Below are 15,313 nucleotides of genomic sequence, written 5' to 3'. Positions count from 1 at the left end.
CCAGCCATGTTTGAGCTAGTGAGAAGTATGTTCAGTGTTTGCTGCTTTTATAGGTGCATGTGAAGGAACTTTGGCTTGTTCTACCTGTCACCTTATCTTTGAGGATCACATATATGAGAAATTAGATGCCATCACTGATGAGGAAAATGACATGCTTGATCTGGCATATGGACTAACAGACAGGTAAGTGTTTTTGGTTTTTTTCCCCTTGAGTTCAGTTCTTATTATAGCCCAGGTTGTCCTCAAACTTGTGACAGTCCTCTTGCTTCAGGAGTACTGGGATTACAGGCATGAGACCCCATCCCTGGCTGGCTGCTTCACTTCCTCAATGGGACAATCTATTATTTATTACTCTGTGTCTCACATTGTACATACGTACATATGAGTTTGATCCTGTTGTCTTATGTACATAACAATCACGAAGTTTGTATATCTAGTTGGTGGCATTTCTCTTTCACCTGTTTCACAGTTTAACCATTTTGAAACTTACCCTTTTATAAAAGTGAAAAAGTTGTTAGTGCTGTAAATTCTAAATCTTCTTTAGTCTATTTTTTATCCCAGGAATTAATATTTATCATAATTGAACAGGGTGGAATTAATGTAATGCTTTTTATAGCATTTTTAAAGATAGCTTTGATAATTGAACAAAATTAGTGTGGAAAATTTACTAAAATTTCAAAAAATATATAATAGTAATTACATTAAGATGAATAGTTCTTTTTCTAAATGTATACTAAAGTAAGTTAATCAGCATATTATTATTAATTAGTAGAGTTTCTCTTAAAGGTAGTAAGATTTACAGTAGCTGGTGATATCAAGTGTTACTATTTTTAATTATCTAGCCTTGGAGTCAAGGAAAATTTTTACCTGATGTGCTATGTCAAGCAGCAAATAAGGAGGCTTATTGGTCCACTTAGAGTGGACTTTGTTTAGCTATATTTTGATAACCCTAATAAAGCTTTTTTAAAACAGTTACAAATAATTATTGATAATAGTATTTCAGGTGTATGATGCCACTACAGTATGGTTAGACATTTAACAAACTATCTCATTTAATCCTCAAAACTTTTTAGGTCATTTGTATTTATTTACAAATGAAGTATCTTGTTCATCTCTTTGCTATTTTGGGGGGGTTTGAAATATTTATGTATGTGTATATGTGCATGATATACGTTTGTGTGTGTGTGGCACAGTGTACTTCCACTTTACTTGAAACAGGGTCTTCCTTGTTTTGCTTTTGCCATTTTGTGTGCACTTACCTAGCAGGCCTCAAACTTCTGGATTCTCCTGGCTCTACCTTCCATTGCTTTAGGCATGGTGAGATAACAGATGCATGTGCCACTTGTGTCCAACTTTATGTGCTGGGGAATACTCAGGCTAGCTGGTTTGCAAGCAAGATGAATTGTTCATTCATCTCCTGAGCTCTCTTACTTGGATTTTGTTTGGTGCAAGGGACAGAACTCAGGGTCTTGCACATGTTAGGCAAGTACTCTGTCACTGAGTCATTTCTCTAGCCCACACAGCCCACATTTTCCTGTTAATGAAAGTGAGACTGATACCTTGGGAAAAGAGACTGGGAACATACATCTCTCTCTCTCTCTTTTTTTTTTTTGGTTTATTTTTATTTATTTATTTGAGAGCGACAGACAGAGAGAAAGAGGCAGAGAGAGAGAATGGGTGCGCCAGGGCTTCCAGCCACTGCAAATGAACTCCAGATGCGTGCATCCCTTTGTGCATCTGGCTAATGTGTGTCCTGGGGAATCGAGCCTCGAACTGGGGTCCTTAGGCTTCACAGGCAAGCGCTTAACCTCTAAGCCATCTCACCAGCCCAAGGGAATATACATCTCTTTAGACCCTAAAACAAAGTGGCTTGTGTTTGCCATCAGCCTGTGTTGCAGTCAGGTTTGCATTGCTGGTAGAAATCACCGAACCAAGAGCAGCCTCTGGGCAAAAGAGGATTATTTTGGCTTACAGACTCAAGGGGAAGCTCCACAATGGCAGGGGAAAACGATGTCATGAACAGAGGGTGGACATCACACCCTGGCCTACATAAGTGGACAATAGCAACAGGAGAGTGTGCCAAACACTGGCATGGGGAAACTGGCCATAACACCCATAAGCCCACCCCCAACAATATTCCACCTCCAGGAGACATTAATTCTCAAATCTCCATCAGCTGGGAACATAGCATTCAGAACACCTACTTTATGGGGTAACCTGAATCAAATCACCACATTCTGCCTCTGGCTCCATAAACTGATAACCATACATGATATAAAATGTAGTGCATTCATCCAACTTTAAATGTCCCCATAGTTTTTATCAGTTCCCCATAGTCCAAGGTGTTTTAACTGAGCCATAATACCTCCACCCCCCAAAAAAATATCAACCCTAAAACTCATATGGTACAGTATAAACATTCACACTGCAAAAGATGGCTTTGGGTATAAACTCAAGCAATACATGATTTAAACAGGGCAGACACCAAACTCTGTAGCTCCAATAACTCTAGTCAATGACAAATCTTTGGAGTTCCAATTCTGCCTCTCCAGCTAGGCTACTCCCAGTCCTGGAAAACTTCATCTGGGGCCAGCAGCTTTCCGTGGCAGCCATCTCTATTCCTGGCATCTTCACTGGGTCTCCACTGCAAGGTTCGTACTCATGGCCCCATGGGGTCTTCATGTAGGCATCCAGCAAACCAGCTTCACACTGCCCATGGCCATTTCCAGAACACAAGACAGTGTTGCAAACTCAATGACCCTCTCTTCCCTGTACTTCTTATACTCCACAATACTAGGTAGGGTGCCAATTTGTTAATCCAGGGGGAATAAAGCATACTTTGAAGAACAGGACACTCCTTGAGCATTCAGGCCCCTTCAAAAGAGTCTACATTCTTCCTGTTGTCCCAGTGCAGGTCAGCTGGCCCAATCTCAAAGGTTGTAATCTCTCAATTACAGCTGAACAAGCAGCAGTTCACCCAAAGATTTTTCTTTCTGTGTCATATCCCTGGGCTCACACCAGTTCATTTCTATGCAAAGCAACCCTGCACAACTTCTCAGGACCCAGGCACACCAGCAAGCTGTCACTCAAACTGCTTCTAGCCCAGTACAAAGAAAGCTCTTTCTCACCCTTATAAGCCAAACCTCACAATCCATAGTTCTTAACTACATTCAGGTCTTTCAATTCTGACCAGAATAGTCCATCAAGTTGTACTTACAGCCCTGCAAGGCGTCTGTTAGGCCAAGATTTCAAATCCTTCCACATTCCTCTTAAACATCAGCTCCAAAATGCCAAAGCCACACAGTCAGGTGTCTAGCAGCAATCCCATCCCTTTTTGCCACTTTATTGTTGCAGTCAGGTTCACATTGCTGGTAGAAATTACCCAACCTAGAGCAGCTTGTGGGAATAAGGAAGTTTATTTTGGCTTATAGGCTAGAGGGGAAGCTCCACGATGGAAGGGAAAATGATAGCATGAGCAGAGGGTGGACATCACGCCCTGGCCAACATAAGGTGGACAACAGGAACAGGAGAATATGCACTGGCAAATGCAACCTGTAAGCCCACCCCCAACAATAGACTGCCTCCAGGAGGTGTTAATTACCAAATCTCCATCAGCTGGGAACATAGCATTCAGAACACCTAAGTTTTTGGGAGATAACTGAATCAAACTACCACAGCCTGAACCCACTCACATCTTGCAGTGCCATATTTACTGTTAGCATTTGTTTTGCCATCCCTGAAGGATAATACAGACAAGATATCCAACAAGTACTAAGATGTATATGAGAATGGTGTCTCTTCATAAGGTGGTTCATTCATAGCTAACTGCTTGACTTAAAGGCCTAATGAATCTGTCTGTTGCCACCTTCTTAAAATGTGTAAGTTGGGCTAAGGATACAGTTTACTGCTAGAGTGCTTGGCTCTCCTATGTTCCATCTCCAGTACTACAAACTTTTATTGAAAAATGTAGGTATATGAATAGATGGAATAGATAATAAGTGAAAAGGAAAAGATTATAAGAGATAAAGAATGTAATATATAAAAAGGCCTGTAATAAATGTAAGCTAGACATGGTGTTAAGATTTCCTGGTGTTAGAGCAAGATAGAAGAGAGGAAGGAATAGCTTTTATAGCATCCTGTAGCTGGTTTCTTGTGTTTTTGAGTCAGGATCTTTTTTTTTTTTTAATTATTTTTGTTTATTTTTATTTATTTATTTGAGAGTGACAGACAAAGAGAGAAAGACAGAGAGAGAGAGAGAGAGAGAGAGAGAGAGAGAGAGAGAGAGAGAGAGAGAGAGAATGGGCATGCCAGGGCCTCCAGCCACAGCACACGAACCCCAGACGCATACACCCCCTTGTGCATCTGGCTAACGTGGGTCCTGGGGAATGAAGCCTCGAACCAGGGTCCTTAGGCTTCACAGGCAAGCGCTTAATAGCTAAGCCATTTCTCCAGCCCTTGAGTCAGGATCTTGCCATACCAAGGCTAGCCTAAAGTGTGTGATCCTTCCACCTCAGGCTACTGAGCCGTAGGATTACAGTATGTGCCACTGTGCCTAAATCTTGCTACTATTTAAGGAAAAATAATATTACTTTATTTTAAAAATAATTTTATTTACTTATTTGAGAGAAATAATATGAGAGCATCAGAATGTATGAGTTTGGGCACTCCAGGGCTGCTTGCTACTGCAAACTCCAGATGCAAAATGTGCATCTGGCTTGACATGATTCTTGAGAATTGAACCTAGGCTAGCAAACTTTGTAATAAGCAAGTGCCTTTTAACTACTGAGCCATCTCCCCAGCCTCAGAGAATGGTACCAGAGGCAGTATTTTTTTTTTTTCCTTTTTCATTTTTTTCAGGTAGAGTCTCATTCTGGCCTGAGCTGACCCAGAACTCACTCTGTAGCCCCATACTGGCATCAGATGCTTATTGATCCTCCTGTTTCAGCCTCTATCATGCTGGGGTTAAAAGCATGTGTCACCACGCCCAGCCACACAGAATTTTAACAGAGATACTTCTTGGAAAAAGACTATTGCATTTCATATAGTATTTACAAAACACTTTGATATTATGTGAGATGGAAAGGGGTTTGTTCAAAGCTAGTTACTACATTATAATTCCTATTTTAGAGTACCATACAGTTCAGATGCATTTATTTTAAAATTTATTTATTTATTTTTTATTTTATTTTTTGTTTTTTTGTTTTTTTAAGGGACAGGGAAAGGGAGGAAGAGAATGGGCATGCCAAGGGCTGTAGACACTGCAAACTCCAGACACATGTGCCACCTTGTGCATTGGGCTTATGTGGGTACTAGGGAATCAAACCTAGGTCCGTAGGTTTTCATAGACAAGTACCTTAACTGCTGAGCTATCGCTCCAGCTCCCACTTATTTTAAAATTAAGGGATATATTTGCATATCTCTTTATTTTTCAAAGTAAAATACATCCTCATATGGTCCTTTCTTGTTGGTTATGTCTTTTTTTTTTTCCAGTGCCTGATGCACAATATGGGGTTGTTACCTATTTGTGCAAGTAATAATTCATGGATGGGAAGTTTCAGAAAATATCTATGAATCTATATTTGATGATTATCATTGCCCAGTGCCACTAGTTTCTACATAAAATGTGTACAAAGGCCTCAGGTTCCTTCTAGATAATTATGTTTCTTCCTGCATAGGGTTACTCTGTGGGATTCAAAGAATAGTGCATAGACAAGGAGCTCGTTAAATTTTACTTGTTAACGTATAATAACTACAGTGATCTTTATTTGTCAAGTCCTTGCATTAGGTGCCTACACATTTAGTGAGAATTCTTTCCATCCTTTGGATTTAGAAAATAAGGCTTAGTTATCATATTTGGTTAAGGCTGTACAACTTGATTTTCTCAAGTCCTAGTAGAACAACTAGTTAACGACAGACCTCTACATTGAGTTCAGTTATGTTGTGTTCCAGAACCCTGCTTTAGAAGTAAAACAATATTCCATGATTTTTTACTGTAAGAGAAATACGGCAAGAACAATGGTAATGGTATCTTTCGTGTTTGCATGAGTGTCAATATACTGTGGACTAATAGTATGAACTTTAGGAAGCCTCATTGTCTGTCTTCCTTAGCACAGTGAGACACTGTTTACACTGGCTACATCACACATCTGTAAGGAGTTAAATAAGCAGAAGAGTGACAAATGGCTACAGAGTAGCATTTCATCTTCTAGAACGTTCTAGAGCCCTCGGTGCTGCTTCTCTGTTAGCCATGATGTGCTTATTCTTCCAACGCCATACAGCTTTCTGCCCTGCTTCATTGATAGTTGCTTCCCTTACTAAGTTGTAGTTACTTGAAGAGTAGCATTATTTAATCTTTTTTTTTTAATTTAATCTTTTTTTTTAAATTTAATCTTTTTATATGAAAACCTGATGTGTGTGACAATCTCACTATAGTTCACTGATGAATCAGTCCAAATTACCTTGCCACATTTTCTCTTAGGGACAGAATTTGATGTGTATTTGAATATTGTTAAGGCTGTATTTTACTTCTACAAATAGACTTTTGGTGAGAGGAGAGTTTTTTTTTTTCCTCAGCAATAAAAATTTTCTAGGTTAAGCTGTCTCTCTTGCTCTAAGACTTCACAGTGGTGCCTTACTGTTTACCAGCTAAAGCAGATTTAATTGGCATTTAAAACTATATGTGGCCCTGGCTACCTTTTCATCCCATCATTATGCTTGTCCTTGTCCTTTTTCTCCTCTCCTTCTAGGGGTGATGGTGGTGTTGGGTATTGAACCAGAGTCTTATACACTCTGCCACATCCAGTTCACGTCTCATGCTTATCAGTGCTAAGTGACACTTAGACATGCCTTTAATTAATTTTTCTGTGTTCTTTTGTCATTGCCTCATATGTGTGTGTGTGTGTGTGTGTGTGTGTGTGTGTGAGAGAGAGAGAGAGAGAGAGAGAGAGAGAGAGAGAGAGAGAGAGAGAGAGACAGAGGTTATACTCTTACAGCTCAACTCCCCAAACCCCATTCCACTGAAAGCCCTCCTCAGTGGGGTTATTGTTATTCACTGTGGGTCTTGAAGGCCTCATTCAGTCTATGGAAAGTTGCAGGCTAATCCTACTAAACAGTTTTCTGCCCAGTCTTGCATAATGTTCCCTCAGCTATGGCAGGCGTTTTAGAAATCTGATTGAGTGTTAATTCTCTTTAGCCTCAGGATTTCTGTTTTAATGTGATTTGGGTGACCACAGTGTCTGTTGCCCCTGGGACTGGTTTTAGGTTGGCGGTGGAGCAGAATTCAAGTTGCCTCTTCCTCTGCAATGACTCCTAGGTCCACTGGCAGATGTGGTGGAGGTGATCAGTTTCACATTAGACAGTCTGCTGTCTTTTCTTGTTTTATTGATGTATCCTGGATCTTCCCAGTATTCTCTACCATCTGTAAGATAAAACAGATTCTCCAACCAAAAGTGAGAGCAGTTTTAATTAAAAGATTAAACATGGTTGGGAGACTTTTTTGATGTGTATTCCCACTCTTCTTCACCAAAGGGTAGGGGAGGTTCTCTCTGGAATCTATGAGTTTCCTATGTATGGAATTCTGACTTGGTTCCCAGTACCAGGTATGAGTTCTCTCCCACTAAGCGGCCCTCATGTCTCACATGGGCTGTGTGTCACTATTGCACAGGTTTGTGCCTTTTGCCCAGCTGGTTGATTTAATAACCTGAAAGATCTCCTGCTTATTCATGCTGTTGGTAACCATTGTCCCCAGCAGCTCCTATAGTACTTCCCAGCACTATGAGGGCTAGCTAGGAGGACAGTCTTAGTTCCAGCAAGGTCTTTTGATGTCTTGTGACTATTTGGCTGTGGTGTCTTAAGCAATAGGGTTATAACCTTTTAGCTCGGGCAGGTAACCAAGTGCTTTGGCAGGGGCCTGCATGATTTTGGGGACTTCATGGATCTCCCTGAACAATAGCTCACTATAGGGATAACCAAGTTCTGGACTCTGGATTTACTAAAGCTCATGATTTTAGGTTTAAGTTTTTTCCACCTTCTGGTGGAGAAACCTGTCTGGGTTTCCCCCCTCCCCTCTTGCCTTATTGAGGGTTATATCTTGTAGAATGTTGTCCAGGAAGAAGGGTTCTATGCTACTGATTCATGGTGTCATTAGTTTTGTGTAATCCTCCTTCCCCTTCTCCCCATTCCCCCCTGAAGACCCTCCCATTTCTTATTTTCTTTCTGTCTTTTAAAATTTATTTTTATTTATTTGAGGGAGGGAGGGCGTGAGTGAGCCAGAGAGAGAGAGAATTGGCCATACCAGGACCTCTAGCCTCTGCAGAGGAACTCCAAATGCATGTGCCACATTGTGCATCTATCTAGCTGTACATGTGTACTGGGGAATTGAACCTGGGTCCTTTGGCTTTGTTGGCAAGCAGCTTAGCCACTAAGCTCCAGCCCCTCCCTCTTTCTTTCTCTTTCCCTCCCTTCACTTCTTCCTTCCTTCTTTCCATCCATCTATCCATACATAAATACTCCTTTCTCTCTCTCTCTTTCTGTTTTTCTTTCTTCCCTTCTTCCTTCCTTCCTTCCTTTCATATATCCTCCTTTCTTTATCCATCTTTCTTTCTCTCTCTCTCTCTTTCTTTGTTTTGCTGGCCCTTGACTTGTTTGTTGAGTAACCCTCCTCTCCTTCTTCCCTGTTTTCTCCTTTTCCTAGTGTTTGTTTCAAATCCTTTGTCTTTTCTAAATCCCATTCATCTTTCAAAGTCTGTTCCACATACCATCTGCAACAGTTGCTTCTCCTTACTGGGACAAAACACTCAACCAAAAGGGCAGAAAGGGTTTATTTTGATTTACAGTTCCAAGGGGAAGTTTCATCTGATGGAGAAAGCATGGAAGAAGCAGACATTACATCTTATCAGGAGGGAGGAAGTGAGCTGGGTGTGTTGAGCAGGTCTGGGCTGTACCACACCCCAGCCTTCAGAGATGCCCCCTTCCCAAGGCTCCACCAGCTAGAGATTATGTGAGGGTTAATCACAACCACAAGAGACTATGGGGGAACATTTACATCAAAACTACTGTACCATCTACCCTAGCCAGAAGTATGGCTTTCTTCTCATACCTCCCATTTGTCGCACTGTCACATGTTAATTATCAGTGAGTTGTTTCATCTCTTCTGTCTGAAAGTTCACTGTTTAATGCTGAAATAAGCAACTCATCTCCACAGCAGTCCTTTGTGGAAGACACTTTGTCCATTGAACCTTGTCACCACCCCTAACTCACTCTTTAGCCCAGGCAGGTCTTGACATTTCAGTACTTCTGCCTCAGTCTCCTAAGTAGCTTGGATTACAGGTCTGCGCCACCAAACATGGCTTTACATTTGCTTTAATGGGCCACTAAGAAAAATAAAAAACCTGATGATTGAAATGTGCACAAAGTTATCACTTAGTATATTATATAAGTTATTGAAACATGTTACATATCTATTAAAAACAAAAAAACAGAAATAAAATTGGTAGTAATTCTTCTATGAAAGAAATGGGGGAAGAAAATGGAATGGTAGTTATTCTTATAAAGACAAATATCATTTTCACCCTGCTATGTTCCTATATCCTTACTAATTTTTTTGTAATCTTTTCAGATATTTTGAAAGGCTTTAAAAGTTAAACACATTTGATGTTAACATACCCTTCTTTATTCAGTTGAAAAGACACTAGTATGGATATTGTAACCAAATTTGCAGCTATGACATGACTGCTACCTCACATTGTGGCAGTGAATCTAAGATGCTATTGGTTTTAAGATAAACCTTGATTTCAAAGATGTTAAAACCATGAGGAAATTACATTATTATAGTTGATAGTTTGAGCCCACCATGCCTCTCAAATTTCCTTTTTTAAACTTATTTATTAATAATGTCCATGATTGTAAACAATATCCCATGGTAATGTCCTCCCACACTCTCCCCTTTGAAACTCCATTCTCCATCCTGTCTCCTCCCCTTCTCAATCATTCTCTCTTTTATTTTGATGTCATGATATTTTCCTCCTATTATGATGGTCTTATGTAGGTAGTGTCAGGCACTGTGAGGACATGGATATTCAATCCATTTTGTATCTGGGGAGAGCATGTTGTAAGGAGTCCTACCCTTCCTTTGGCTCTTACATTCTTTCTGCCACCTCTTCCACAATAGACCCTGAGCCTTGGAAGGTGTGAAAGAAATATTGCAGTGCTGAGCACTCCTGTCACTTCCTTCCAGCACCATGATGCCTTTTGAGTCATCCCAAGGTCACTGCCATCGGAAAAGAGAAGGTTCTTTACCAATAGTGAGAGTAGCATTAACATATGGGTATGATCATTAAGAGAAGTGTTTACTGGGCAATTTGATGAGCATAGTATACACATTACGCCAGACAGCAGCAGACATTACACCCCTAGGGCTCATGACTAACCCTGTTTTAAATTTTCAATATCAGGGATGTATTCCCTCCCACGGAGCAGGCCTCCAGTCCCATTAGAGGGCAGTTGGTTTCCACCATGACAGATGTGCCACTGTTGCACCCATTGGCTCATTTGGCCTGGCTGGCAAAATTTAAAACTTACAGTGTTTACTGCTGAGTATCTTCACTGGTGATTTCTCATTCTCCCATTGAACTGCATGCAGAATGACTTTTTCCAGCTTTCTGTCAGTTGGTCTACATGGAGAGGTTATCAGCTCAGTTCCAGCAGGATTTCTCAGTGGCCTTCCAGCCCAAGTATGTGGAATGTCAGCAGTAGGGTCTTACTGTCTATTCCTGGTGGGAAACCAGGGCCTTGGCAATGGCCTGTAATGTTTTGGGGGGGTTCATCGGGGACCTCCCTGGCTAACAACTCACTGGAAGGTATCACATCCCTGGCGCTGAATATTTTCTAGCAACAATCTATGACTCCTGAGTGTTCCCTTGTTCAAAAGGTAGGTTTCCATATGATTTATTTATATTCTCTTAGATTTTTTAAAATTAATTATTTATTTATTTGAGAGCGACAGAGACAGAGAGAAAGACAGATAGAGGGAGAGAGAGAGAATGGGTGCGCCAGGGCTTCCAGCCTCTGCAAACAAACTCCAGACGCGTGTGCCCCCTTGTGCATCTGGCTAATGTGGGACCTGGGGAACTGAGCCTCGAACCGGGGTCCTTAGGCTTCACAGGCAAGCACTTAACCACTAAGCCATCTCTCCAGCCCCCTCTTAGATTTTGATTAGCCCTCCCTCCACCTTTCCTTTACTCAATCTCTTCCCCTGACCTCACTTGGGCCTTTTAACTCCCATTTATCTATTCTTCTACTTACATATATACAGTACCATCCTATTTAAAGGCTTTGTTACTACTCTTATTAAGATAGTGTCTCATAGAGCCCAGGCTGGCTTCAGACTGGTTAGATAGTTGAGGATGGCCTTGAACTCCTGATCCTCCTGCCCACATCTTCCAAGTGTTGGTATTACAGTCGTGCACCACCATGTTTGGCTTTAAAAAGTGTATCTATATTTTCCAGTCTGTATGCTTTCAATTTAATTATTTTTTGACCTTACTAATAATATCAGTTCTCGTGTCCACCTGTTTTTCCTCTGTATATTTTCTTGCTTGTCAGCTGTTTCACCAAATAGTTTTGATGGGTCCATTGGTGCACCAGCTTGTTTCCATATTTACCTTGTTACCCTCTATTGATATGGATGTTGTGTCTACTTTGACCTAAAGGAAATTTAAAAGGTTAATTAATTCCCTAACAGTTTTGGGTAAGAAAGTATAGGTGGCACACACCTTTAATCCCAGCACTTGGGAAGCAGAGATAGGGTTGTCATGAGTTTTGGGTACCCTAAGACTACATAGTCAGTTGCAGGCCAGCCTGGGCTGGAGCAAGACATTATCTATCTGCTAAACAACTGCATTGTCTTATGAATAATAGATACTTAGTACTAAACCAAACCTTCTTCTTTTTCTGTACAGATCACGGTTGGGCTGCCAAGTCTGCTTGACCAAGGCTATGGACAATATGACTGTTCGAGTACCTGATGCAGTGGCTGATGTTAGACAGTCTGTTGACATGAGCAAGAAATCCTAAGCTACAATAAAAGGAGATATTTTCATGAAATTTTACCTATTTTTATAATTATTTCTCTATATAGCTAAATGAGAACATGGGTGCCTACGTTTATTATTATGACCAAATTTATTATTTTAAATCATCTTATATAACTATTCAACTTTGTAGTATTAACAGTTAGCAGTTTTTATTTTGGTTAAATTATAAAAATATCAATCAAAATTTGAGGGTAGCTGATATGATGGTCTTTAGTAAAATGTTACCATTTAATTTTATGCTCGCTTATCTAGAAGGTAGGTTTAAGAAAAGCATTATTGTCCCTTTATTTGGGTGAAGGTTGAACTCTATCCTGGTTTGTCTAGAGCAATGTAACTAACTAGAGAAATCTGTCATAGAACCTTTATTATTGTAAATTTTATTCTTAGATGGACTGGAGAATTTAAGAAGACCTTACTGAGGCTGGTAGGGACAGAAAGAGGAAGGTTGCAAGGTAGTTAAATTGGATGCATTCAGAGAGCTTATTACAGAGGCCATCATGTAATTTCTTAGCCAGTATCATCACAAGACCACCCCAAACCAGCTGTGACCAGAATTGCCTACCAGGACTGAGCTAGCTATCTTTTGTTTTGTTGTAATAGCATATCCATTTCATTAGCTTTGCACAATTGCATCATCTTTGTGATTAATGACATATCCCCAAGCTGCATTTAGGATTCGAAAAGGGGAGATTAAGGCTTATTCAGGGGAAATTTTTCCCATTCTTGTAATTATCCATACTGCCTTAATTTATGAATAATCTTTTCTACCTCTAAAATTTGCCCTTAAGACATTATCAAAAACCCCATGCTGCATATGCTTCTTGAATATGTACTTTTGCCTTATAATAAAAAATTTCCCCTAGTTCTTTCTTAAGTTTTGTATCTGATTTTTTTCTTTAATGACAAGAACCTGGATACCATGGGAAGTATTCTCTGAGTCTGCTTTCTCTGTTTTTGACAAGCAACATTGGGTTATACCTGTAATTAAATATGAATGTGTATGGAAAAATTTAACTTCCTAGGAAAATGCTTAATTTTAATGATAGTTATTAACCTAATAAGTATTTCAAATTTTGACTCAATAAGAATTGTAAACCAAGCATAGACATTATCCTGCTGTCAAAGAAGTTTCTATTCTGACCAAACCAGGAGAAGAAACTAAAATTCAATGTGTTTATTCTTCTCTATCTCAAGAGCAATTGTCTTCCTAATCTCTTTAAAAAATATTGTGTATTTATAAATTGCTGGCTTTAAAGAATGAAATCTGATGCCTTTGGTATGTATATGAGCTGTGTGATGCACTCACTGAGGCATATTGCACAGCCTACAGTGCCACTCCTCTCTCTCACAGAGTACAGCCAGGTCAGCCGTATGCCACAGGTCTAGAAATAGGGGGTAATTTCAGATTACCAATCATGTATGAAGGTCATTTGTATCCTTATCAGCACTAAAAATACACTTATAAAAATTAACAAGAGCACAGAGTGTGTTCTATGGAAGTAACCAGCTAAAGTATACTGATTGTGAGGAAGATAGAACAAATTAGAGTGGTAAAAAGTATGGGTTGAGATAACTTCAAGTACTTTATTATAATTGGTTCCTTGGTGTAAATATCAGTCAAGAATAAAACTTCACATAAAGCCTTTAGTTGTGCTCCATAAAAAGGCAGGTTACCAAGATGAGAAATGTCCTCAAGGAAGGGAGAATTATCAAAGGTAAAAGTGTGTATATGCATACATAATCTGTTCAAATCAAACTGATTGATTTGCTCAATGGGAGTTAGAGCTAATGAATATGTGACTGATGATTAGGAATAGCTTGAGGCATCTGGTGCTCATCTGCTGCTTGGAGAGAGCATGCTTTCTCTATGGAGAGTGCTGTCCTTTAAAGTTCTTCGAGCAATTCTGCTAGCTGGTTTCAGTATTATGTTCTTATGCAGATACCCAAAACCCACCTTTCCAGAAAACTTTAGTGAGGATACTTGACCAAAACATAAAAATGAGTGGTCTAAATTATTTCAAATTAAGAAAGTTCAAATCAGTGATGTTTAATTGTATAAAAATTAACCTTATTTATTAGAGACCATACTCAGTAGTTGGTTTATATATAAGGTTTATTCTTCCAGGGTAATTTTAAACCCATATTTGAAGGATGTGCATTGTAGGTAACTATTGGTGTATCTATTGCTGTACATAACCTATTGTCATTTCAGACAGAATCTATGGGTCAGGAATTCAGAGTGTGGAACAGGGTTGATTTGGTCTGCTTCCTGGTGTCTGAGCTCCAAGCTACAAGACTAGAAATATAGGTGTTGGAGTCTACAGGCTTATCCCTCCTAACTGGCAGGTGTCAGCTAAGGAGGCTAGCAGGGGCTATTGGGTAAAACAACTATATGTGGCCTTGGCTTTCTTACAGAGTAGTGACTGGGTTCTAAGCAAGCATGCTGAGAGGCACCCACTCCATGGTACTTACTATGTCTTATTTCATTTGAAGTAAAGAACTAGATCTGGCCTGCCATTAGAATAGCGGGGTATCAGAATTTGGAGATATGTTTTAAAGCTACAATAGTAATGTTATTTCAGGTGAACTTACCCTTTATTTTGCCTATGAATATTGACAGAGCCCTAAAAGTTTTAGGGAAAGCAGTTTTTCATCTTCAATATTGAGAAATCTTATATTATTTTTATTATGATGACTTGTTTTATTATGTAACTCACATCATTTTCCTTTTTGACTGGTGATTTAAATTAAAAGGAAAAATAGTAGGCTCCTTCTCAGTGCCATGCACTGTTAGTTTCCCTTTCTTAGTCATTTTCCAACAAGAAAAGCATCTTTCTTTTGTGTAGTACTCTTAATTATTGGTTATGTGCTAACACTTATATTATATTTGGATTTCACAGATAAAACCACAACCTGTAATTACATAAAGCACTTCAGAACCACTGAATTCTTTTTATTTTTCCTTAAGAGAAGCATTGTAGGAATTCATTCCTAAAACCTTCTTACTAATTTTCACTGAAAATATTCCCATTTTTGTCTTAAAAGACAGCTTTCCTATTTTTTTAATAGCTACCAAAGTATCACGTAATGGTCCATCTAGTCTATATAATGGTCACTGAGCATTCATTACAGCAGTTACATTTGGCTTTAAAAGGGAGACTTAAGGACTCTATGCCTTTTCCTTCCTTAAGAATACTTAAAGTTTTGTGGTTAACCAAATT

The 15,313-nt window shown here is 39.5% G+C and overlaps 1 protein-coding gene across 1 annotated transcript in view; it reads left to right on the top strand.

Moving 5' to 3' along the window:
- Positions 1–12,966, top strand: part of Fdx1 (ferredoxin 1) — a 38,076-nt gene extending 25,110 nt beyond the window's left edge. The window contains exons 3-4 of the mRNA XM_045145716.1: positions 54–183; positions 11,958–12,966. Coding sequence (XP_045001651.1) covers positions 54–183; positions 11,958–12,072 — 245 coding nt within the window. The 3' untranslated portion in view covers positions 12,073–12,966. The remainder of the gene's footprint in view (positions 1–53; positions 184–11,957) is intronic.
- The last annotated feature ends 2,347 nt before the right edge of the window (positions 12,967–15,313 follow it).

The sequence above is a fragment of the Jaculus jaculus genome, chromosome 3, assembly GCF_020740685.1.
Source record: "Jaculus jaculus isolate mJacJac1 chromosome 3, mJacJac1.mat.Y.cur, whole genome shotgun sequence".
NCBI classification, from domain to species: Eukaryota; Metazoa; Chordata; class Mammalia; order Rodentia; family Dipodidae; genus Jaculus; species Jaculus jaculus.
The sequence above is the reverse complement of the archived record's forward strand: the minus strand, read 5'-3'. Positions and strand labels throughout refer to the sequence as shown.